At 41.2% G+C, this 26485-nt stretch overlaps 1 protein-coding gene across 1 annotated transcript in view; it reads right to left on the bottom strand.

Annotated features, from left to right (window-relative positions):
• The window catches only part of LOC125426017 (sodium channel protein type 2 subunit alpha-like), a 128398-nt gene that overhangs the window by 48778 nt on the left and 53135 nt on the right, over positions 1–26485 (bottom strand). Inside the window, 10 exon segments of the mRNA XM_048484041.1 lie at positions 3506–3712; positions 9254–9352; positions 9355–9403; positions 9613–9676; positions 11205–11432; positions 12404–12495; positions 13071–13199; positions 15943–16032; positions 16917–17035; positions 17538–17854. Of these exon segments, the coding sequence (XP_048339998.1) occupies positions 3506–3712; positions 9254–9352; positions 9355–9403; positions 9613–9676; positions 11205–11432; positions 12404–12495; positions 13071–13199; positions 15943–16032; positions 16917–17035; positions 17538–17804 (1344 nt within the window). The 5' untranslated portion in view covers positions 17805–17854.

The raw sequence follows: 26485 nt of genomic DNA, 5'->3' as shown, positions 1-26485 counted from the left end.
CCATGTCAAACTTCATTAGCAATACTGTTGCCTACTCACCCAATTTACAGAGATCCTCCTGTAGCTCTTCAATCTCCACCTTTGTTTTTACTGTCCTGAACAATTTAGTATCAATTCCAAATCATTTACGAACATATTCCATGGCACTTGGCCCAATATCAATCTTTGTGGGACACCACTGCTTACTTCCCTCCATTTTGAGGACTATCTATTTATTCATACTCTCTGCTTCCTGCCATTTAACCATTTTTAATCCATAAAATGAGTCTTTGGTGAGGTACCTTGTAAAAGCCCTTTACCAGTCCAAGTACATGTCTAACAGATTTCCCTTATCAACATTCTTGCTAACCTGCTCAAAGAACTCCAGAATGTTGGTGAGGCAGAATTTCCTCTTCATTTTCCCTCAGCAGTCTTTTTTCTTCAATGTTTCTTTAATGATAGTTTCTATTACTTTATCTGGAACAGATGTTAAACTAGCTGGTCTGTAATTTCCTAGATCCCCTCTGGACCCATTTTTTAAAAATCAGGACCGACATTTGCTATTTTCTATTTCTCCAGAATGGAGGCTGATTTTTAAAATACCGGTAGTCACAGATAGTTGTCAGTAGATCAACATTTTCATATTTGACTTTTTCATAAATCCTGAGGTGTACAACATGTGGAACTGCAGACTTACTAGTTGCCAGCCTGCTTAGTTGTCCTAAAATGTCGCATCTTGTCACCTCAGTTTGACTCAGTTCTTCAAACACTGTTCACCAAAAGAGCAGCTCCTTATTTTCCAAAGCAAAGAGTGATACAAAAATTCATTATGTCCTCCTGCCATATTTCTTACGTAATGCTGTTGTTCCTTTATGATCCAATGACCCTACTGCTTCTCTAGCTGGCTTCCTGCTCCTGGCTGGTTTCCTGGTGAGATGGATGACGAAGGGTCAGCTGAAGTTAACTCCAGTGAAGCTGGAGGTCCTGTGGCTGGATTGGGTGAGATGGAAATTGGGTTCCCACTCATGTCTCTTAATGGTGTACAACTGACACCTAAGGTGTGACTCTGGACCTCACTTTTTATTGGGGCCCAGGTCACAAATGTAGCCCTATTGGCATTTTTCCACCTTCATCAAGCTGGGCAGTTGATGCCCTTATTGTACCATCCCAACCTTGCCACAGAGATTCATGCAATGGTCACCTCAAGAATTGATTACTTTAACTCACTCTATGCAGGGCTACCCTTGGCTCTGATCTAGAAACTTCCAGCTGGTCCAAAATGTGGCTGTGTGGGTCCTCACTGGGACATAATGGATAGTCCATATTAGACCAGTGCTCTTTGAGCTGCACTGGATACAGGTGGATCCATTTCAAACCCTTAAGGGTCTGAGACCAGCATACTTGCAATACCACCTCTTCTGATATACCACCCTCCCCACCCCCCGAAGGCCCTATGCTTTGCTAATAACAATCTGTTGGAGATCCCTGGCCCAAAAAGTGTCCAACTGATCTCAATTAGGGCCAGGGCTTTTTCAGCCTGGTGGAATACTCTGCCCAACGACAGCAGGTCCCTTCTGATAGTTCTGACAGGCCTGTTCTATTTGCATGCTTCAAAAGCTGTTGTCTGCTTTCTAGAGCCTTACCCCTTTTTATCTGAATTCTGCTTACAGCTGGGACCTTTGGCTCAATCCCTTTGGCCTCAGACAATTTCAGGGTCTGTCAGATGACACACCTCAGTCAGCAAGAGCCCCTCCCATCAGGACACTCTTGAAACTCCAACAGATCAGCTGGCGAATGATTAAACCATGGGGACTGGTGGCAGATGTCTCTGGCAGGCTGATCTGGAGGAGGGGAGGCATGGCCTTGCAATCTGGGCTACATACACCATTGCTCCTCTTTTGAAGTTACCTCACAATATAATTATTAGGGGCATACTGTAGTTAGTTCCCTTAGTATACTATTAGGATTTTGTAGGCTAGATAAGTGTAGTTTGTTTCCTTTTAGAGCAAATTAGGTAGTACTGTTATTTTGTAGTGATAGTATTATAGTAATAGTATTTTTGTAGTAGTATATAGTATTCTTCAGTGGTTATAGTCTTAGCGTAGGGAAACCTATTTTATTGTTAATGAATTGATCTAGTACTGTGATTATTGCTATTGGTCTACTGGTTCTTGTGCTGCTGTTATTGCTATTGATATTGCTAGGTCTGATATGTCAAATCGCCATTGTTAAATCTACACTTGATTGTGTTTATTATTATATTTATTTTATTGATGTCTATATTGTTTATTGCTTATAGTATATCACTGTGATGCATTATTATGCTGTTGATATTGTTGTATTATGATTTATTATTGTTGCTGTTTATGCTATGCTTTATTGGTTGTTCACTACTGTTATTCGCCGCCTTGAGCCCTCCGGGGGAGGATGGGATATAAATTAAATGTGAAATGAAATGAAATTAAAGGACTAAGTGCTTGAAAAACTTCAGAAACAGAGGGCTTTTTTTGCATTCTCTTTTTCCTTGTCTCAAGATTCCTGTTTCTTGGGCGTCTTTTTAAAGTTCTGCATGTGTTTTAGTCCCTCTAGTGATAAATTTGATACAGCAGAAGATTAAATCCAGTTTATTTCCCTGCTGGTTTATGCCACAGCATTTTACTCTTCCAAGAGTACAAGTCAAAAGGAAATTCACTTAGTCTCTCCTTACCTTCTGCACAAGTTCCATGTTTAACTCCCCTCGTTCAAAAGATCTGTGCGCTGTGTTTCCACATGCCCCCAACTGCTGTCTGCTTTTTAAAGCCTTACTTTTGCATGCATGAACATCTCCTACATGCTCATGACCACATGCACGCAGGGAGTCACTGCATAAGCAGTTTCCTCAGTATCTGTAATGGAGGATCCGATCTGTGCATCTATCTATTCCTTGTTACCTCCATTGGAATGAATGGAGAAACCAGTACAGATAAAGAAGCCCAGAAGAACACTGGTATATTACCTCCTTCTAAGAATCTCTGGTTTCCAGGGCTGAGAGAACCTCCAGAACTACCGGAAGCTGCTGCATGGAGGGTGAGAGATGCTACAGGACTGATACTTCTTAAAGTACCCAACTGACTTCACAACTAACCTGTGGCATCTCAGAACAACTTGAGGGGTGAAGTGGGAATACTAGAGTGGCCACTGGACTCTCACGAGGAACTTTTCCACTGTAAGAGGCTAAAAGCATCCAGGAGACATGTGCAGGTTGCTGTAGTGCTATTAAAGGGGGCAGGGGGAAGATCATTAAGGAGTTCACAGCTGCCTTCAACAGGCTGCAGTGTAGAGGACAGCCAACAGAAGAGGAACCAAGTGATGATAATCCCCTCCCCAACTCAGTTCTGAGGCCACTGGCAACCCCAGTAGGAGGTGGTGTAGAAAGCCTAGTCAGTGGAGGGGCTGGTCATGGCTGCCCTCCCACATCTGGACTGGGTTTCATATTTATATAACCTACTTACATATTAGAGAAAATTGTTGGGCAAGTTTCTAGTACCTGAGCTTCCTCTTGGTGCCTTTTCAGCTCTTCAAGCATCTGCTGATATTCAGCCTCTTTCCGCTCCGCTTCTTCGATGGTGGCTTGATTCTGTTCCTCATAGGCCATGGCGACGACAGCCAGGATCAAGTTGATCAGATAGAAAGACCCCAGGAAGATTACCAGGACAAAAAAGACCATGTATACTTTGCCAGCAGCCCGCAAGGTCTAGAGAAGCCATATGTCATTATTTTTAAAAATCAGGTAAATAAAAGTCTTGAGCATCAAAAACATGAATATCAGCAATGTATGCTACAATCATAATTGTAGACTCAATATGAAACATGTAAGAAGGCAAAAAGACTAAAAGAGTACAGACTATGTTAAATATTTTGTCCTTATGTTTAAAAAATAAAAATTGACCTTACATTTAAAAAATATTAATAGAATACTATTTTTTCAACCTAAGGGCAAAGATAAATTTAAGATGCTTGCTTTAATGCTATACTAGTAAATATCAAGACATTGTACTTCATAAATAATACTACTAATATAAAATACCATTGAAATAGAGCTACAAATGAGTACATTATCCAGCTCACATAGGTTGTACCAATATCTACTATGAGACAAACAAGTTACCCTAATTACTTTAAATGTTGCCATATATACAGATAACTAGGTATTAAGACACCGAGAATGTATATATTCTTCCTTACTTTTTTTAAAAAAAGTCATGCTTAAAAAATCCAAAGTATTTTTTGAAACAGGGGAGACACAGGGGGAAAAATCAGAAAAAAAATCCTTTGGGACTTTTAAAAATTTAATTCTAACATTTAAAAAAATCAGAAAAAGTGGAGAGCTAAAAAAAAAACCCCTGTGAAATATTTTCTCCTTTTGTGATGAGTGAAACATTTTTAAAGACAAAGTTTACTCAAAATGTAAAAAATAGATGATGACAAGTGGGGGCTGTAAAACTAATGGAGGGAAATCCCATCTCCTCCATTCCTCGACTCACCTTCCAGCCGGGCTGCAGCCAAATGGGCCACCCAATGCCTTCTGGCTTCTGCTGCTGCAGTGGAGCTACCTTTCCCGCTTTCTGTCTCTCTCTCAGTGGGAAGGCATGCCAAATTTCTGTCAGGAACTCTGTTTCCCCACTACCTTTCTCTATCTTCTTTTCTCCCTCTCAGTTGGTGGGTAATTTGTGGTCCCTCCCAACAGCTGTCTTTCTCCTCCTTCTCTCCTCAGCTGGTAGGTGTGCCAAGACCTCTTCCAAGAGTCACCTCTCCCTCCCTCCCTCCCTCCCTCTCCCCTCTCTCAGTGGACATACTGTGTCCCCTTCTAGAAGCTGCCATTCTCTTTCTCTCTCTTGAAAGGAGCCAATGCTAGGCCTAACATGGTCCCTGAGTTGTGCCACCAGTGGTGACAGCCTAAATCCGTTCCCTGCAATTGCACAGAGAACACTTTTTTTTAGGGGGGTATTTACCCTTTCCATTTAAAAGCAACTTTTTGGGTTTTTCTGAAGACCTAGGGGTTCCCTGAGTCTGCAGGAAAATCTGTTGTGAGGAAGTGGGCCTACTATCTGCAGATTTAGCTAGCTGCAGACAGGTGTTATGTGAGAATTAGGAAAAAGAAGCAGGAGTAGTAGTAGTAGTTTGGATCTATTCCCCAATTTTCTCTCCTGTAAGGTGTCTAAAAGAAAATTACAAACTCCTTCCCTTCCTCTTCCCACAATAGGCATCCTGTCACTGTGAGGTAGGTGTGGCTGAGAGAATTCTGAAGAACTGTGACCAGCCCAAGGTCATGCAGCAGGCTTCATGTGTAGGAGCAGGAAAACAAATAAGCCTCCCCCACTCAGATGGAGGAACAGGGAATCAAACCCAGTTCTCCAAATTAGAGTTCACTGCTCTTAATCACTACGTCACACTGACTCTATATAGATATGTAGATAATTTCTCTGAATACTGTAGATCCAGACAACATATTTTTAAGAATATATATTTAACAATAAATCTATCTATCTATATACAAATCTAACAGTGTTTTTGTCCCTGATGGTCTCCCTCAGAAGCTGCTGGACGGATCGCCCCCAAATTTTAACATGACGTCCCTCCCGGTTGCTGGCAGGTACTCGGACCTTCAAACCACCAAAGTCCATACCTGAGCCAGGTAAAACGTCTTTTTCCTGGCCCACCAGGCCATGAAGCTGCCTCTGTTTAACTGTCACCCTTAGAATGCTCGTGCAGCCTGTCTGTCTGTGGCCTGAGGGCTTAGAATGTTCGTGCAGATGGTCAGAGATGAGCAGTGGAAACAGTAAATAGGTAATACTGTTAGGAAATACGACTGGAAGTGAAACACATATACACTTTGCCATGTGAGACGTCAGGTGGGGTTCCCCTCCCCTCACACGCAGGTAACTTTCACTCTCTGTGCCTCACCCACTGCTACCACACAACACACATCCAGCTCATCCTCACACACCTCACCTTGCCCTCCCGCACATCCAACCACCACCTCTTACCGCACTTCCTCACCCATCTTCGCCATGCAGCCTCTCTCTTTTAATATTAAAAGCCAGCTGGAGTTTGCTAACCTTTTCTTCTAAGAAAATCAGCGAGGTGGGGTGAACCAACACTCACTGCCTCTGCTTCTTTGCACATGGCCAGCTAAGAACCCAGAGAGCTGGCGCTTGATCTGAGTAGCCTCACCACCCCTGCCCTCTGTTGCCTGGACTGGGATAGGGGCACTCCCCTTGCCCCAGTTCTGCCTTACCCAAGCCAGGACTGTGCATGTCAACCAGCCTCATGGACAGCGGGATTCGCACTCTGGACAGTTGTTGTGGAATGGGAAGGGTTACCTTATACTAAAAAATCACAACAGCACCATATAATGATGTGCATTGAAAAGGGAAAGAGGGATTCCATTTGACCACCGCAAAAGGCTATGCTGCGGATCTTTGGACCTGTATGGACATCTGTGTGGGTTGCGGACTGAGATGAGAAGGACAATTGCCACAGCAACGCGTGGCTGGGCCCGCTAGTATATATATATATATAAAAAGCAAAACGTCCATTTGTGAGTCATGCTCTAACTCCAAAACCACTGGACGGATTGCTGTGAAATTTTCACTCAACGTGCCTTTCCAATGCGGGCAGGTTTTTGGATATTCACATTGCTGAAATTCAATACCCGAGCCAGGTAAAACGTCTTTTTCCTGGCGCACCAGGCCATGAAGGTGGTTGTGTTTAACTGTCACTCTTAGAATGTTCGTGCAGCATGTCTGTGGCCTGAGGGATTGGTGTGCCCTTACAGTATTCACGCAGATGACCAGAGATGAGCCTTGAAAACAGTAAATAGGTAATACTGATAGGTAATACGAGTGGAAGTGAAACACATACACACTTTGCCATGTGAGACATCAGGGGGGTCCCCCCCTTACACGCAGGTAACTTTCACTCTCTGTGCCTCACTCACTGCTACCACACAACACACATACTCTTATACGCATCCAGCTCATCCTCACACACCTCACTCTGCCCTCCTTCACATCCAACCACCACTTACCCACTTCCTCACCCATATTCGCCACAGCTCTCTTTTACTAAAAGCAAGCTGGAGTTTGCCTTTTTCTTCTAAGAAAATCCACGGGGTGGGGGCAAACCAACACTACTGCCTCTGCTTCTTTTGCACATGGCCCTTTAAAAATCCAGGGAGCTGGCCTCGATCTGAGCGCCTCACCACCCTGCCTCTGTTGCCTGACTGGGATAGCCTCCTTGCCCCAGTTCTGCCTTATCCAAGGCAGGACTGTGCGTGTCAATCAGCCTCATGGACAGCGGGATTCGCACTCTGGACAGTTCTGTTGTAGAATGGAAAGGGTTACCTTATACTAAAAACCAAGACAGCACCATATAATAATGTGAATTGAAAAGGGAAAGAGGGATTCCATTTGACCACCGCAAAAGAAGAAGGAGAAGAAGAAGAAGAAGAGGAAGAGGAGTAGGAGGAGTTTGGATTTATATCCCCCTTCCTCTCCTGTAGGAAACTCAAAGGGGCTTACAACCTCCTTGCCCTTCGCCCCTCACAACAAACACCCTGAGAGGTGGGTGGGGCTGAGAGAGCTCCGAAAATCTGTGACTATCCCAAGGTCACCCAGCTGGTGTGTGTGGGAGTGCACAGGCTAATCTGAATTCCCCAGATAAGCCTCCACAACTCAAGCTGCAGAGCTGGGAATCAAACCCAGTTCCTCCAGATCAGAGTGCACCTGCTCTTAGCCACTAAGTCACTGCTGCTCCCAAAAGGCTATGCTGGGGATCATTGGACCTGCATGGACATCTGTGTGGGTTGCGGACTGTGATGAGAAGGACAATTGCCACAGCAACGCGTGGCCGGGGCCCGCTAGTAGTGTGATAAAATAGAAGGCAAAAGAATGTCCAAGCCAAGTGAATTGGGAAAAGAAAGTAGTTGAGTATGCAGTAATGGCAAAGCTTTGTGAATAAGACCCCAATCGAAGAATCTTAAGATAAATGGAAAATATATTATGCATATTATTCCTTCCACCCTACCCCCGAAAAAGAATAACAGGAATGGTGAAATATGAAAAATATTGCTAAATGATGGTGCGAACTGTTAATAACTTTTATGGTATATTATGTATTATACTGAAAAAGGTGAAAAAGGAATAGAAGAATAGATAATTAATAACATAATCAGAATTTGCCATTATTATTTATATTTTTATATTTTGTGAGAAAAACACTACAAATTTATAATAGTGATCAATCTTTAATAATTGATCAGCTTAGAACTGTTAGAATTCACATCAAAAACAGTCAATACGGGTAACTTCTTTAAGATTCCTACATGATATTATATTTATAATTGTTTCCTCTCTGTCTTTAGAATTATAATGATGATGAGTAAATTTTAGTTTTCTGTTATTTAAAGTTTTTAATAATGAAAAAAAAAGAACAGAAAACAACAAGCAGAATTTCTCTCCTAAGTATTGGATAAGTTTGAAGTACAGTTTGAACCAAACTAAGGCATTTGTAATTTTCAGTTTCACAAACATGTCAAAAAGTGCAATAGCATATGCTGTTATAGGTATGATCCGAACCTAAACACTGAGTATATTTCAATTTCCCCCCATTTTTTTCCTGAAAATAATGTGTGTGTGTGTCCCCCACCCATGGCTTCAAATTAACCATAATTGTACATCTTTCGTTTTGTTAAGCAAAATCTATGCCTTCAGTCGTATAAACCACAAGAACAAGGTTCTTACAGAAGCAAATCCCGCCCGCCCGCTTACTTGATCAATGGTAGCCCTGAAAATACACTGTTAATTGCTGAAGGATACCTACAAACAAAATACACAGAACAAAATACGAAGATACACAGAGAGCAGCGGTGAGAAGCAGACGGGTTTCTCACTCTTCTGCCAGCAGGATTCCACTAACAGAAAGATTGGGGAGACCAATTTCGTCTGATTCCCTGTTCTCAGTGAAGAAACCTAAGGCTGGTAGCAATTTTTTGACCAGAAGTCTCCGACCAAATGCAACAATTTTTCGGGATATCAGGATATTGATGGGAAGAGGAAAGATCTGCTTTCACGAGTACTTTGCACCCATTGTTCATAGGATTCAACCTAAATCCTCCAAATGTTTATTCAGTTATGACACTTATAAGACCCTTCCCCAGAGTTCTGCTTTGTGTTATCAGTAATATTAGACATCTCCTGCACTTATAACATCCAGTAGTATTTTATATTCTCACCAGTTGATAAAGGTTTTCCCAGGCGTCTTGAGTCATCAGCCGAAAAAGTGTCAAAAAGGCCCAGGGAAAAGAATCAAAGTTTTTTCAGGAGCAGCTAAGCAATTGGGGTTTTCACCAGTTTCTAAACACCTGTACCCATCAGGACATTGGCTATAAAATAAAACAGTGAACATTAATTCTAATTTGGATTGTGACAAAACAAAGTACTGATATATCTAATTATGAAGGACTGGTGCAGTGCGGACAGGAAAATCTACATAACAGGGTTAGCCACAACTATGTTTTATCTTAAGGGGAACCTCTAGCTTCCAATATTAGTGGTGGCTTCCCTTGATTATACAAATTTGAAAGCTGCTTACCCAACATCTGAACCATTACCACAAAGCAAGGGATCCTTTGCATCTGGCAACTTGTAATACAATTCTGTTAAGTAAAACAAGAAGTATTCTCATTAGGAGTATTCTCATTTGAGCCATCATTGCTTTATTAAAAATTGTACCAGTTGCAACAGATATCATCCAAATAATGGTCACAAAGGCAGAAAGTCCCCTGAGTGCATGTAACACACAACACAGTCATGCAACAAGGGTGTATCCTATTTTATCAAGGGGTGAGCATTTGGTGAACCCGAATCAGCTTACAACAAAATTGTACAAAAACACCCAGCAGAATTAATGTGTAGGAGCAGGGAAACAAATCCAGTTCACCAAATAAGAATCTTCCGCTTATGTGGAGGAGTAGGTAATCAAACTCAGTTTTCCAGATTGCAAGTTCACTCATGCTTAAACTAATTTCAAAAAAAAAAAAAAAACAAAAAAAAAAAAAATTCATGTAACTGTCATAGAACTAGGTCAACTGCAAGTCAACCGTAATTCTTATTGGACTTTGCCACCTCACGTATATTAAGTGATACCCATTTAACAATCTAACCTATTGTTTCATAACCTCTTAAGAAGATTATACTTCTTCTTAGAGAAAATAGTTCAATCAGTTAACTCTGAGAAGACAGACTAGCAGCACCCAGTCAGATAGCACTATCAGTGATCCCCTCTTCCAATCCATTTAGGATATCCAGTGGGTCTAGAGGAAATGGGTCTGGAGGAAAAATACTTGCTAGTTTTATCAAGCAAACATGGAAACATCTATAGAACTCTGGATAGACTGAATATATTTTATAGCTACAGTGACAGTCACTCATCAAACCTCTGAGATTAATAAAGTATGTACAAATGTAACACTGCTGTTGCAGTGTTATATATATATATATATATATATATATATATATATATATATATATATAGATAGATAGATAGATAGATAGATAGATAGATAGATAGATAGATAGATATAGATATATAGATATATAGATATATAGATATATATAGATAGATATAGATATATATATATATATATATATATATATATATATATATATATATATATATATATATATATATATATATATATATATATATATATATATATATATATAGATAGATAGATAGATAGATAGATAGATAGATAGATAGATAGATAGATAGATAGATAGATAGATAGATAGATAGATATAGATAGATATAGATAGATAGATAGATATAGATATAGATATAGATATTTTCTGATTTCCAGCACTGTGGCCCTGCACCACTTCTGGCTCACCCTTCCCCCCACAATTTAGCAGGTTGGTAAAGCCAGGGGCTGCTCTCTACTCGATATAGACCCAGATGAGGCAATGGCTCCAACTTTCCTGCTTGTAATAACTTTTAATGGCACTTGGGATTAAACCTTCTGTATGCTGTGCCGCTGTACCACCTCGTAAACATTTAAATATACGTGAACTCATGATGTCTATTCTGACTTATCGCCAAACTTCAGAGTAAATGCATGGTACACGCTAGATTTATATCCAGGAATTACACTAAACCACAGTGATTCTTTAGTGACACCTCACCTTCTTGGTAAATGTACACAGTCCAAACATACTCAGTCCAGTTGGCATCTAATTCATTGGCTTCAGAAGAATTTCTTGGAGGCCACTGCACACATTTATGCCTCAAGTTGCCCATAAAAAGTTGCAACCCCACAAGGGCAAACACACTCAGACAAAACACAGTAAGGATCATTACATCTGAGAGCTTCTTCACAGATTGAATCAGGGCCCCTACAATAGTTTTTAGGCCTAGAGAAAGGGGGGGAGAGAGAGAGAGATGTTTTAATCATCATTTCTACGATGATTAAACTTCTGTTTTTAAGTGTCAAGTAATTTAAGATGGTGGTAAGGATGATGAAACTAAAGACTTCATGCAGGCAGATCCATTTTTGTAGAAAAAGTATAATTTTTGAACTCATGATAAGTGGACAGCCTTTCAAAAACACAAGCTGCAAATGGAAAAAAGAGCATAAACTCGAAACTGTTTTTGCGTACAAACTAGTGACGTGGAGGTCCATGAACTGCAAAGATCTCATGTAAAGAAAAACATGTACCTATTGTACATTTTTCACTCATGATTTAAAATAGCATGTCCTTTCAAACCAGAAAACAATTTGAAAAGGAACATTACTGTGAGGAAATTTTTCATGCGATGCCCATGCTATACCTTATTGGCTTATTTCCATTTCTAGCAATTCAGCTTACAAAACACTGGCATTTTCAATCCCATCATTTCGATATATTTCTCTTATGTTGCAAACCACAACATTTCATGTTGATATGGGAGAGAAAATTTGACATTGAGCTATGTGCACTACAAAATGGGCTCATGCAGGAAGATGTTAAAGACAAAGGCTGATTTTCCTTTTAGAAAAAAATGCAGGAGAAAATCAAGGAATCATTTTGCTGGCAACTAACAATGCAGATTCCTTAAACAAGCAAGCAAATAGTTACCCACAAAGCTTGGCAGCGGCAGCATTGGTGAGTATAAAAAGTCAGCCTTCGTGTTTAACCTAGCTCTCACCTGGAATGACTGATATTGTTTTCAATGCTCGGAGAACTCTGAATGTTCTCAACGCTGAGACATTGCCCAGGTCCACAATCTCTGTCAGATATCTGTAATAGGGGAGGTTCACACACAAACACAAAATGACACCACACACGAAATCAAGAGACAACGCGCACAAGGGACCTAAAGCCTTCTGCCGCTGGCTTCTTACCTGGAATTACAGAAATAGTTTTCAAAGCTCTCAATACTCTGAAAGTTCGAAGAGCTGAAACATTGCCTAGGTTTACAAATTCTGTTACATACCTGCAGAATTAAATCAGAGTTATTCAGAATTCTGGCATGTCTTTATACTACTTACCTGAATGTTTAATCTATTGCTTTCAGCAATTAAATAATCATGCTGCGCCTTCTTTTAGCTCTCTTACCTTATGAAAAGAGGCTGTAGTTAATGGTGGCCATGCAATGCTGATTATTACTGCACTGGAAACATACCATGAGCTTCAGCATTACAGATACGTACCACAAATTAAGCATCCCTTATTAAAAAAATGTGCAACTAGAATAATATAAAGTATACTTTAAGAAGAAAAATGAAAGACTATTCAGGCTGCACAAAACACATCCCAGGGGAAACATTTGCCTTATTCCTGCTTTAAGGAGTAAGAATTATGCAAAACTGAACATCTAGAATGTATAACAGATATTTAACTTACTGCAATTACTGTTTTACATTTTCTGTCACTAACAGACATTTGATAACTATTTAAATACGACTCTCCTCTACATTTGTGGGTCATATGGGTGCAAACTTAATATATCCATGGATTTTTAAAAATGCTACTTAGCTTATCTATTTCAAAACATTGAAGAATACTTACGCAAATAAAATGACAGTGAAATCAAGCCAATTCCAAGGGTCTCTAAGGAATGTAAAAGCATCTATACAAAAACCTCTTGCAAAAATTTTTATGAGGCACTCAAATGTGTAAATTCCAGTGAAAGTGTATCTGAAAAGGTGGGGAAAAATCTATGTAAATTCTTCATTCAACAGCACACAGCATTAATTATAAGTTTTTGTGTATTTCAGAAGGGATGTTTCTTTTTTGGAACTGTTAAAGAGAAGCCTTACTAAAACTTCATTACAGGGCTCTAATTCTCTTGTTTTTGCTCTTCATACAACTTCTATGCTATAGTTAAGAATGAACACATTACTCATAAAAGATGCTAAGATATTGTGTGCAGTTATTCAGATGCCTTGACTCTAAGGGCTGGAGATTAGTGACTGTGAAGAGGGCATAGCGGTGGAAGGACGTATTTTATTTGCAGAGCATCTGCAGTTCATTCCACAAGTACCTCTAGTTAAAAGGGATGGATCCAGCACAAGGATTTCTGTGAGCACAAGATTTCCACTCACTGAGGGTGATTTTCCTGACTTTCCCCTCCTGTGGCAGCCCGAACAGCGCTGAAATCCTATTCTGGGAGGAGAGGAAATAAGATTTTAGGAAGCATTTTTAGGATGCTAGGGAAAATTGTTCTCCATGAGAGGAAATCCAAGAGCCCACGGAAATGATAGTCTGAATCCAACCCAAAAGCTCTCCCAGAGCAGGTACTGAGAAAGACTGCCCTTTACTAGTATCCTGGAAAGCTGCATCCAAACAGTGCTTAATAATGGAATTGCACATGAGCTGTTTCAGAAAGCCAATACACAAAGGTGTAAAAAAAATTCAGGGCCCTTTCCTGCCGACGAGGCGGAACACGGGCGCCTGAGGGGCGGCAAAACACCATCCCCAGGGGAGAGTCGTTCGCGACAGGGGGCGTAGCTGCTTTGCAGGCCATGCCGCCTCTTCAGTTCCGCCCTCGAGCGCGAAGCCGGGCCGCTTTCCAACTTCGGCTTCTAGCCCAGGGCGAGGAGTTTATGGAAAACGGCGGCTTGGAGCCGCTGCCATGCAAACGGCTCCAAGGCGCCTTCCCTCCCCCCATGTCCGGGCGACCTACCTGCCCTGTGGCCCTCCACGGCACGTTCTCCCGAGGCACTGGGGACATGCTTCCCCCTCTGCCCCTGCGACTCGGGCAGTTGCGCAGGGCAGTGGGGGCATGTCCCCTGGCTCTCGCGACGCGTCGCCGGAGGGCCGCAGGGCAGGATATCGACACTGACTGCACAGCGCAGCTCTGTGCTGTCGTCCCGGGAGGTTCTGGGACCGTTCATGCGAACGGTCCCAGAGGGGTCGGGTTGGCGTCATCTATGCCGACCCGACCCCTTCCGTCACCGTGCGGAAACGGCCCCAGTCTCCTGTGCAAACATTGGGTCATTACTGACCTATGGGATGATACCACTTCATAATGCTTATGGTTGCTACTCTGTGTGAATGCGTGGGGGGGGGGCATGGAGGGCTTCCATTGGTTATGTACTCCCTCCTCTCCTTGTGATCTATTCAGATATTTATTTTTACATTCATGGCAAACTTTGTTATTGAGCTATTCTAGCTGAATCTGCAAACAGTTGTTTCCACTTCCCTTGGAAATCAGAATTCCAAACTCTGGCTCCACCTTGGCTGAAAATCTTGTTTGGCACGGAAAACTCATGCCATAGTTTGAAGTGGAGATACCTGATTATCTGACTACGAATGGGAGGAGGTTCACAAAGGCTGTTCAGATAGTGACAACAGGAATTCAGCATCGGCATCCTAAGAATTTATTAAAGAGATCCCTTCTTTGCAGCTGAATAACAATGAGCAATAATGTACAATAATACTGTATTATAAAGTAACAGATAAGAAAAGGAGACTGAGCTGTGGATACAAAAGTCCAAAGCTAGTTGAATTGCTATTATTCTTTCAACATTTTGATCTTTTGGTGTATTTATGATAAGACGTTTTCATCAGAATCGCCTTTTCTCCTGTCATGTTTAGTGTTCTCCACAGAAGGTTTCATGGGGGCTCATTTTCGGACACTTCCTTTTACCTGTTCCTTTGATCTCCTCATTCTCTTGGGTTCTACTATCACCTCTACGATGATAGCTTTTCAAGCTACTTTTCAACCCCCAAAGCCAGATAAAGATTAGCATTGTACGCAGAGCTCATAAAATGAGACAGTTTCAGGGCCTGTTTGAAGTCTGATAATGGGATAGGTAGGCAACTACTCATGTTGTGAGTAGTAGCCCATTTTGCTCTGCATGTAGTGTCTGTTCTGCACACCCATGGATCTGGGGTGAGCCCCTGGAGAACCTGCAGCGCCACTGGGGCTCAATTTCCTCCCAGTTTCCTGATTAAGGAAAACCTTTTGGTTACCAGCACACCAAATCTTCACAGGCACATAATGCAGGTGATTTTCCAGTTAAGCCAAAAAGGCTGCCCATCCTTGCTCTAATTCAAGGATCATCAAACTGATGCTCACAGGTACTATGGTACCTGCCAACACCTGTTCTGGTGTGAAACAAAGTAGGGTTTTTGCCCAGCAAAGCTACTGATTGACTACTGGGGATGTGATTGATTGTGCAGATTTTTTAAAAATGTTGCTATGCCAACAGCTGCCACCCTAGCACAAAGATCTGCACTGTTTTATTGAAACTAAGTTGTGGTGAGCTGGGTCTGCCTTCCACGGCAGTCATTTTGTGCAACAATTTGCTGGGGTGCCCACTATGAATTCCAAATATGTCTGCAGGCTCAAAAATATTGGGGAGCCTCAGTTTGATTCATTCAAATCCATGTGCCACTGGGAAAAAGAAGGAACAACGCACTTTTTTCAACTTACTCGACATATTTTGTCCATTCGCGAGGTTCACTCTGGGTCATGACTGCACAGTTTGACAGAATAGTGCACATAATAAACATGCTGAATAATGTTGGATTATGTCAAGGAAATTCTGAACAAGCCACATCATCCAAACATATGCAAGCCATTAAGATACACACACCATGTAACAAGTACTGCTCATTATTTATGTATTTACTAGCAATAAAGCCCGTTGAGTGAGAAGATGCAACAGGTTCTAGAAAACTGTTGTTTGCAAAGCTGGATATTGGATTTAAAAAGGGGGGAGCCAGCAGTTTGCCTGTTAAGGTGGGGAGAACATCTCCATAGGCACACTCCCCATTTGCAAAGCTGGATCCCAGCAAAGTACCTGTGAATATGGGTAGAGTTCTCCCCACCTCCAATGGTAACCCCCCAGGTGACAGGGTGCCCTCCTGCTGTCTTGCCTTGGCCCCTTCCAAGTCTGCCATCGCCACCTCAGCAGCCTTGCCCCATGCCGGTAAGCACTTGTGGAAGTGGGCAGGTGACTGCCTCAGTGGCTTGGCCAAGCGGGAGGACTTGGCCTCGAGACAGTAACTGCCTCATGTTTTGTTTGTGTTGTTTTTTACCCATTTTCTGTAAGCCCTTCCCCCAAGCCATGGTGCGGGACAACTAGCTGGAAGTGAGTTGTGCATGGTGATTGGTTGGAAATGGGGTGGAAGTTAGTCATGTGGCGATTGGCTGGAAGTGAGTCATTGCCACCATGGCTAGTTTTATATAAACTGATTTGTTTAAAACACGTATAGATCACCTATTGACCCACTACTAAATTCCACTTGAAACAGGTGATAAAATATGAATTCTGTCCTCCTTGTGTGTAGAATTTTACTTCTACAGTTGTCACATCAAAATATTTAGTTAGCATGTTGGGCTAGCGATATTTTCTACAGACGCAGTTTAAGCAAACCTTTTTTTTTTTAAGGGAAAAAGGATATGAGTGCACCAAAATCTTAATAGAAATTCTTCTAAGAATATTGAAAGGGCTTAACAAGTACAAGGCAGGTGTGGCACTGAATCTGAAGATGGTCTTCCCTTTGTTCAATACTATAAAAGTCTAAAAACAAAGGACAAAACATGGAAAACGGGGTTATATGATTCAATCAAATCTTCAAAGACATTTGTTATAACATTTGGTCCACCTTCAGTCTATGAAATCAGACCTTAATCTAGGACTTCTGGTATGAGTGGAAAGTATCTCCAGTTTCCACTTATCTGTCCCAGCTAAAGCCCCTCCACACCACACTGCATGCAATGGAACCCTTAAGAGTAGCTTTTGGCCAGATGCAACAGGCTACAGTGGGAAGGATGGGTATGAAAACACTATTGTGGGAACAGATTTCTTACTCTCAGCCTAACCTAACTCACAGGATGATAAAATAGAGGAAGGGGAGAATGGTGTTGCAAGCCATGTTGGGTTCCAATAGAGAATGACATTATTTAAATAAATAAATATCCAAATAAATGTGTTTGTCGGATTCAGTGGCTCAGGCACAGAAATCCTTCAATGCAAAACCAGAAGACACCTCTGCACTTCTTCCATCTTTGGGAAGGCTTACTCTTTTGTTTGCGTAGTAAGGGTCCAAGTCTTCCAAGGGCACAGACACCATTCCTGGAGGCGTGTCTCCATAAATGAAGGGCAGCTTCTTCCCTGCCTCCAAGTCAGCGTTTGGCTTTGGTTTGTTTTCACTGCTGTCATCCTCTGGTTCTTGTTCTGTTTGATTTGCATTTTCTTCCTTAATTCGCTGCTCGATAGCTGCAAGGGATTCCTTTGTGAAACGGAAGAAGCATTCGGGTCCAGGTGGTGCCACCAGCGCTTGTGCCATCTTTTCATTCTGCAAATTTTAGTTACGGTTAACTCTTATGGAAGAATGACCTACGGAGAGGAGGGAGAAAACCTTAATTGGCAGTTTATTTTAAAAATCAAGGAAACAACAGAAAGTAAAGAGACAGAGTGTATATTCTCAGACCTACTATTATGGCACAGGTGTCAAACTCGTGGCCCTCCAGACGTTCATGAATTACAATTCCCATCAGCCCTTGCCAACATAGCCAATGCTCATGTTGGGAGGGACTGATGGGAACTGTAGTTCATAAGCATCTTGTGGGCCATGAGTTTGACATCCCTGTATTATGGTATTATGGTTAGAAATTTATGAGCTTGAAGACTGAAGTTGAAATCCCTACCCAGACATGATGCTCACAGATAACTTGGGTCAGTTACTTATTTCAGCCCAGTCAACCTCTCAGGCTTGCTGGGAGAATAGAATTAACCATATAAGGCATTCAGAGTTCCTTGGGAGAAAAATATATGAACTAGGTAGATATTTGCAACAAAAACAACTCATATTCTCCCCCTCCCCCATTTAAGCAAATTAGACTATTCAAGGTAACTGAAAATCTCTGTGAAATTTGATGGCTGTGACTTGATGGCATGTTAAAAGCATAGAAAAGAAAAGAAAATTAAAATTACAGTTCAAAGAAATGTCAGAAGAGAAGGGGTAACTTCTGTTCCATAAAAATTCTGTTCCATAAAAATTCTGTTCCATAAGATTCTGTTCCATAAAAATTCTGTTCCATAAAAATTCTGTTCCATAAAAATCAAAAAAGGAACGCTTTCTCATGCTTGCCTGGTAAATTTTTGACAAAGCCCACTGCAATCTCTGTTGTGTTCTTCACTGAATAACTCAAACAATAGGCATGGTTCTCAAATGTGCAGCTTAACACACACATACACACACTGCCACCATGGCAATTTTTGAGGAAGACCTGCTAGATCATGAGCTGATGGGCGACAAAATAAGTAAAAATTCCCCTTACAGAGATAAAAGTTGTGATTAACACCAGCTTTGTTCAAAGGGGAGGTGGGAATCAAGTTGTAGAATAAATCTGCACTAGTTTAGATGGCTCTAAATCTACTTTCTCCTCTGTGAAATAGCACTGTCTCAATAAGTGGTTAACTCCATGTTTGCTAGAACTTTGCTCTGATTACAAGCAGCAAAGTCCTGGATTTTGTCACAGGCTTCAATCTACACTGCAATCTTGTGACCCAAATATTTGAAAAAGATAAATAGAGAATAGATTATGGGACTTCATTAAGCCATCCTCTGTGCACTAATTTGAAGGAGACTGCCAAAAAGCTGAGCTTCCATACTGTTTGTTGTTTACATACACAGGACTTTGCTGGTTGCTGAATAAAGGGTCAAGGTTGGGGGAAAAGCACATCTCTAGATTGTCCTAGACAGCCAGTTTTTTTTGTAGTGGTTAGAATGTTGAGCTACGATCTGGAAGACCCAGGTTTGAATTCCCACCCTGTTATGGAACTGGTCAGGTGACCTTGGGTCAGTCACACATTCTCATCCTAACCCACCTCACAGGGTTGTTTCAATGAGAATAAAATGGAGAAGAGTAGAATAACATAACCTCCTTTGGGTGCTCCCCAGAGCAGAATGAATGAATGCATGAATGGAATTCTTAGTTTAAAAAGGGAAGAAGCCAAATACGTGCTTTGTTTAGAGAGGATCAGTAGGCCTATAATTGACATCAGTATGATATATAGCTCAATCCAGAGGCCCAGGCAGACAGGGAGGGCAATGTTACTGCACTGCCTTGCTGTCTCCAGAAAACTTTTTGGTGGCACAAAGAGGAGGGAAAAATAAAACCTCCTCTCTGCCAGAAAGCCCTTCATAGGTTCCATGGATCGTCAGAGCCTGGGCCTGTGGTGCATCTGGAGGAAAACCTGGGATAGAAGCTGACTAATGTCAGCTCCACCCCTGGTCATGTCCCTGCTACACCAGTGGGGGTGCTGATGTAGAGCTCAGTGCTGCCTCCTGGCATTCCAAGAGGTCACAGTGGTTGAACGCCAGTGGATTTGACCCAGGGTGGGCAGTTCCACCAGTGCAGGTCTGCACCGCCTCCAGAAGTCCCTTCAGCCCCCAACCCCACACTCTGGATTGGGCTGATAGTCATCTGCGATGTTCTATCCTTCTGGTATTTTTCAGCAAAGGAAAATAAAAGACCTTGCAGACATGTAAATGCAAGCCAAGATCCAACCAACTGCTCCAATTCAGTTCCTAAAGAATAGATAATGCAAACATCATGCACTGGATCTGTTCTGAAAGACTTTGTGCAGAAAATGTGATTCTCCAGTACGGGTGCTCGTCCTTATGTGAACCTCATTCATCTTAAACAACTCTTTTACAGGAAGCAAATCAGGATTTTAAAATAATTGGCAAAGAAAAGGAAATCTGAGCAATGAAAACTCCCCTTGACAGAGCAACACATTTCTACACATCTCTGTTTATTGGAAAATATCTCCGTTTCCTGATTCTGAACTAGGACAAATGTATTTTTATCCTGTGTTAGACCAGATGTCAAATTAGCACTACATCATTCTGCCAATATGCATGTTTCCATAAAATACTGTGTGGCTTTATTTTTGGATATGCCATTCCCGAGAAAGCAGTATGTTATATATCACAGATGATCATCATTTATTTAGGACACTTTAATGTCACTTTTCCATTTATTCAGGCCCACAAAGTGGCAAATATAGACATTTAAACAATTAGTCTACACATCTAATTCCAAGTGTACCCCCTTTCTATGGATACCTAAATCCACAGATAGGCAGCAAATCTAGGAGGGCTGTGAGGAGGGGGAAGGCCTCAGCAGGCCTGCCAGAGCAACTCTGGGCAAACCACTGAGACTGGAGCTATGGGAAGGGAGGGAAAAGAGAGAGAAAGAAAAAGAGATGGAATGGGGATATAAAGAAAGAAAGTGATGGGGTGGAATCAGAAAGAGAGGAGTCACAGTGGATGGACAGAAAGTAACAGAGTGGGTGAAAGAGAGATACTGAAAGAACTGGGAGGAAAGAAGGAAGAAATCAAAGGTGAGGAAATACCATGGCCACTCCTACATGCTTCTTGTGGGTCCTCACCTGTGTTATATAATTACAGATGATATTTGTTGGTTTGTTTTATTTAGAATATTTGTATGCCACCTTTCTATTCATTCAGGTCCACAAGGTGGCAAACAAAAACATCTAAACAATTAAAATATCGTTCAAAATATGAAATTCAATTGAAAACACATTAAGACCAGAAGGTAGGCCAATAACCATTACTGGCGGTACGCCAGCCAAAACAAAACATCTTCACCAGTAGAGGGAGACAGGCAAAGCTCCCTAGGGAAGGAGTTCCAAAGTTTTGGTGCCATGAAAGAAAAGGCCCTTGCTCACATTGCCCCCCCATCTAGCCCCAGATGATGGATACAACTGATATAGGGCCTCTGAGGATGACCAGAGTGAGCAGCTAGGTTCAAATGGAACACAAAAGAAGAGAACAATTACCTGGCAACACATCAAAAGCTGACACTTCTAAAAATCTCAGTAAACCTTGATTTTTGCACCCCTAAATTTCCCCCTGCATTCCCTTTATTTTGTCTATTCCAAGCCATCTCCTGGCCTGTCTCAAAGCATTGTGTTAGAACTACCTCTGTTCTGGCTCTCAATTTTTACACACCTCAACTTTTACAAGCCACATGATCTAACACTGTGTAGTTAACCACAATATAATCAGCCCGAACAAGAGCTTTATTTGAATAGTCTAAATGCAACTAATGGAAACTTTTCTTTCCTAAACCAATGCTCATCTTATGTCCTAGCAGCAATCTACCCATCTTTTTTTAAAAAAGAATGTGAGGTTCCACAAGTCTTGAATGGCAGTATTTGCAGCCACTGAGTTAAAGCTAAGGAACTGTCCAGGGTCCTGTACTCAATACAGTGTAAAAGAAGAATTATTCTCTAAAGCCAATGGGCTCCACGGAAGGAGGAAGTTACAACCCAGTCCATGCAGACAATTATTTTTTCTACCTGTTGCTGTAATGCACAAGCATTGGGAAATAACCACAACTAATTCCAATACATATACACACAAAATATGTCCAATTCTTGCACAAGACAATAGACATTAGCTTTTCATGCCCTTTACCCCCTACAAAGAACCGTTCTCCGCATAGAAATCTCAACTCCATCTCACCTTCTTGCTACAGCTCACCCTGTACTACATACATATTCTGTTCCTGTAGTTCCCCTGACCTTTGAGAACTGATTTTTAAAAGATGAATGGAAAAGGGGAGGTGGCACGATACATGCCCCAAACCAATATGATTGGTTTTTTTTCCAGGTTTCACATAAATATTTAAAAATAATTTAATTTTTAATCCATTTGTTAAATTATTCTTTTTACTCAATCTAACACACTATTTTAGGTTCAAAGAAACACATACAGTAAATTGTGCTTTTTTCTACAGTGTGCTGTGTTAGATAGAAATGCTACAGTCTTTGATCTGCTGCCTTACACACAGGCACAATTGTTACAGTATTCTTCTTCTTGATACACCTTAACTTGCTTGGTTCTGAAATGTTCTGTTCCACCTACTTGTGAGGATTTAATTACCATACATCTGCTACAAGATGCAGACTATTAGATCCCTTCTTTACAACAAGTCAGTGTGAAAATTTGGGGGAGGGGGGTAACAATTTGAGATATGCTAATTATGCTACATTACTGGCAGAAAATAGTGAAGACTTAAAAAAAATACTGCTGAAAGTTAACAACGAAAGTGCCAAAGCAGGACTACCACTGAACATCAAGAAGACAAAAGTAATGGCTACTGGAGAATTACTCAGCTTTAAGGTGGACGATGAGGAAATTGACATTGGTCAAGACTTTCTATTCTCTGACTTGGTCATCAACCCAAATGGGGCCTACAACCAAGAAATCAGAAGGAGATTGAAACTGATAAGGGCAGCCAAAAAGGAGCTAGAAAAGGCACTTAAGTGTAAGGCCCCTTCCACACATGCAGAATAATGCACTTTTAATCCACTTTCACAATTGTTTGCAAGCGGATTTTGCTATTCTGTACATTAAAATCCAGTTGCAAAGTGCATAGAAAGTGGCTTGAAAGTGCATTATTCTGCATGTGCAGAAAGGGCCTAAGAATCTGTCACTAGGAACCATGATCAGATTAATTCATGCCATAGCATTCTGAAGAAGGAAGATGAAGTTTTATTGGATTATCCATAGTCCATCCTAATCAGTTCAAAACAAATATGTTGACAGACATAAACCATACCTATAATTAAAGGACAATAATGCTAGGAAAAGTTGAAAGCAGCAGGAAAAAGGGAAGACTCAACATGAGAATATTTGATTCAGGAAAGGAATGCATGGCCTTCAAAATCTAAGAACAAAGCAATAGTGCTAATGATAGGATGTTTTGGAAGATATCAATTCATAGAGTCACCAGGAGTCAGAAGCAACTTGACAGCCCTTAACACAAAAGTAATGTGTCTTAACAGGCTATAAAGTTTATATAAACCTAGAGCTAGGTCAAAGTTACACTTCACACTAGTAAGTGTCATAAGGGGCACAACTAAATTTTACCTAGTTATTTTACCACCCACCTATCCATCTATCCTATCTATCCATCTATCGATGGCCTTTAAATAACCCAGCTTTCTTTTGACACTGTCAGGACCCAAGGCAGGTAACTACGAATACTATACAAAAATAATCATATACTGAAACAATTAACCCACATCATTTACTAAACAAGCCAGAGACCACAACTATAACCCTTGAGGTACCACATAAGGTATTTTAAATAGTTCTGTTGTACAGCCTCTCCAGAAGACCCCAAGAGGTCCCTCGTGGGATTTTGTTTCACAGAAGAAAGGGTCTAGATCAGGGGTCTTCAAACTATGGCCCTTAGAATGTTGCTTAGACTCACAATTCCCCTTGAGCCCTACCATTTTGGCCATGCTGGCAGGGCTGATGGGGAATTGTGAGTCCATGGTACATCTGAGGGTCATAGTTTGGGCCATAACTTGAAAACCCCTGGTCTAGGATCACTGTAACTGAGATCATATTCTTAACAGCAGCCAGTAGTGAAGAACTTAACACAATACTTAACTCTAGGGTCTTGCTCCCCCCCCCAACACATGCACCAAATATACTTTGGCCCCAACAGTGCTCCAAAGGAGCAGGCCTCCGAGCTTCTAGCGTGGATGCTTTTACCTTGCCTAAGGCGTACTCGATCCCCATTATTACTTCATTAACTCTTCTAACACAGTGTTGTGAGACTGGCAGAGATGCTCAATTCCCAGGTCACTGTGGAAAAAGAGTAGACAGATTGACAAAGAGGCCGGATCGGCTTGTGCAGCCTTCCTGCTGATAGCTCAATAACAACCAGGAGATTTCAAGCAATTAGTGGAGGACTCCCTCCAGTGGCTGAACTTTCTGTTAAGGGTGTGGAGCTGCACATTATCTGGTGCAGGAATACACACCAGGAACTTTCCTTGCTCCAAAGCATCAATTAGACCAAACGATCCCCAAGGGATTCCATCCCGTGCTAATTCAACACAGGCTGCATGCAGCTCATGTTCAACCAGCAATCGGTTTTTGAATATCTTGCAGGGCATGTTTAGTTGACAGAAACAGTGGGTAGGAAGGGGGAGGGGGAAAGAGAAAATGATTTCTGCCAACGAGGAAGAAACACAGACATGTTTGTTCATGGTTTTTTACTTTTCAGTATGGGGTACTAATTAGATTCTCTTGGTATCAAACACAAAGGGACAGATGAAGGCACAAAAGGGAAACTGCAGTCTGCCCTCGTAATAAATGCTTGACCCTGCTGTTTTGACCATTTGTTCCTACTGTCAATTACAATAAGATATGACCAATCTCTGACTTAGTAAAAATAGCACAAGGCCTTATCTGCACAAGTCGCTTAGAACATTTCCAGAACTTTTTCAAACCCCCACCCCACCATGATATTTGTCTTCATTCACTCCCTCCAAATGTTTTATGGCCACTGTGCGGGTTTAAAAAAAATCTTTTTTGCTTATTTGTTGAAAGGATGCTTTATTGAATCATTGCTTGAACCAAAACAGCAAAAACAAAAACAAAATGATGAAAACAAAGAGGTGAAGATGAAAGGAATGAGGTGGGGGATGCACAAAGAGGTGAATCACACACCAAGGGGGAAGTTGGGGATGGCACAGAGGTGTGGAAAATGGCCAGGATTTTCGGCAGGAGAGATAGAACATTTTAAACATGACTGGGCTGTGTGGGAAGCTGATTCAGACATGTTTCAGCAAAAAGAAAAGCTGTAAAAGTGTTTTCGAAAACAATGCAGAAAAAGTGTTTCTGAAACATTTCTAAAACCAAGCAGGAGAAAAACAATGCAGAACTCCATGGGGGAAACGTTTAATTTCGAACCTGAAAATGTCATTGCGTTGCAACGACAAGCAGCAATTGTTCTAATCGCTTTGGCCTAAGGTCACATGCTATGTTCTTTTCTGCCCTTCACATCACTTATAACCTTTTCTCCCAATGCTAAAGGTGAACAGCAGTCTCTGAAAATCTGGTTGCTAAGCAACAAATAAGCAGGACTTGCATATGCTCTCTCCTCTTAAACACATCATATCCTTTTGCAATGTGATAAGTTTGTGTTTCCCACTAAAGGTACAGCACTGATTGTTTCTCAGAACATTAATTAAAGGGCAGTGCTTGCTTTCATGGCAATGATCTAAAATCTAAAATAAAATCACTCTCTGAAGCTTCATGAGGCTTTGCAGTCCAAATTCTGCTTTGTAATTAAAAAAAAACATGAAAGGACAATAGGGACAGTGAACCCAAGCAGATATAATGCAACACAGAGCCTTATTTAAATACTATAATCCAGGGTCCAAAGTTGTTTGGTATTACCGTATATACTTTTGTATAAGACAACCCACATATAAGTCGAGGCACCTAATTTTACCACAAAAAAAACTGGGAAAACTTATTGACTCGTGTATAAGTTGAGGGTGGGAAATGCAGAAGCTACTGGTAAATTTCAAAAATAAAAATAGATACCAATAAAATTACATTAATTGAGGCATCATTAGGTTAAATGTTTTTGAATATTTATTTCAAAGAAAAACAGTAAATTAGCTCTGTAAGCCCTGATTCTCCCTTTAAATCCCACTCAGAAAGGGGGGGGGGGTGATTTAAGGAGAATCTGGGAAAATTTGAGGGTGCCTGTCAGGGAAGGAATTTTTATGTTATCAGTACCAACATTTCATAGTATCTTTAGGGAGAGACATTCCTGATGTGATACCAGCCAGGTTTAGTGAAGTTTGGTTCAGGGGTCCCAAAGTTATGGACCCCTCAAAAGGGGTAGCCCCATCTACAGTGGTTTCCATTGGAAACAATATTGGGGGGTCAGGAGATCCATCCACTTTGGGGATCCCCATGGCAAACATTTGGATCCCCTAAAAGCAAACATCACCCGGCCTTATTGGTATCAGGCAAAGATTATCCTTATATCTGCACAAAAAATGTGCTGAAAAATTCGACTTATATGCGAGTATATACGGTAATTCCAAACATTTTGCTAATATGGGGGTATAATTTCAGGAAAATGTGTTGATGGGGGTATTTGAGTGAAAAATGGTTGG

This window comes from Sphaerodactylus townsendi, linkage group LG02 (assembly GCF_021028975.2).
Source record: "Sphaerodactylus townsendi isolate TG3544 linkage group LG02, MPM_Stown_v2.3, whole genome shotgun sequence".
NCBI lineage: Eukaryota > Metazoa > Chordata > Lepidosauria > Squamata > Sphaerodactylidae > Sphaerodactylus > Sphaerodactylus townsendi.
The sequence above is the reverse complement of the archived record's forward strand: the minus strand, read 5'-3'. Positions and strand labels throughout refer to the sequence as shown.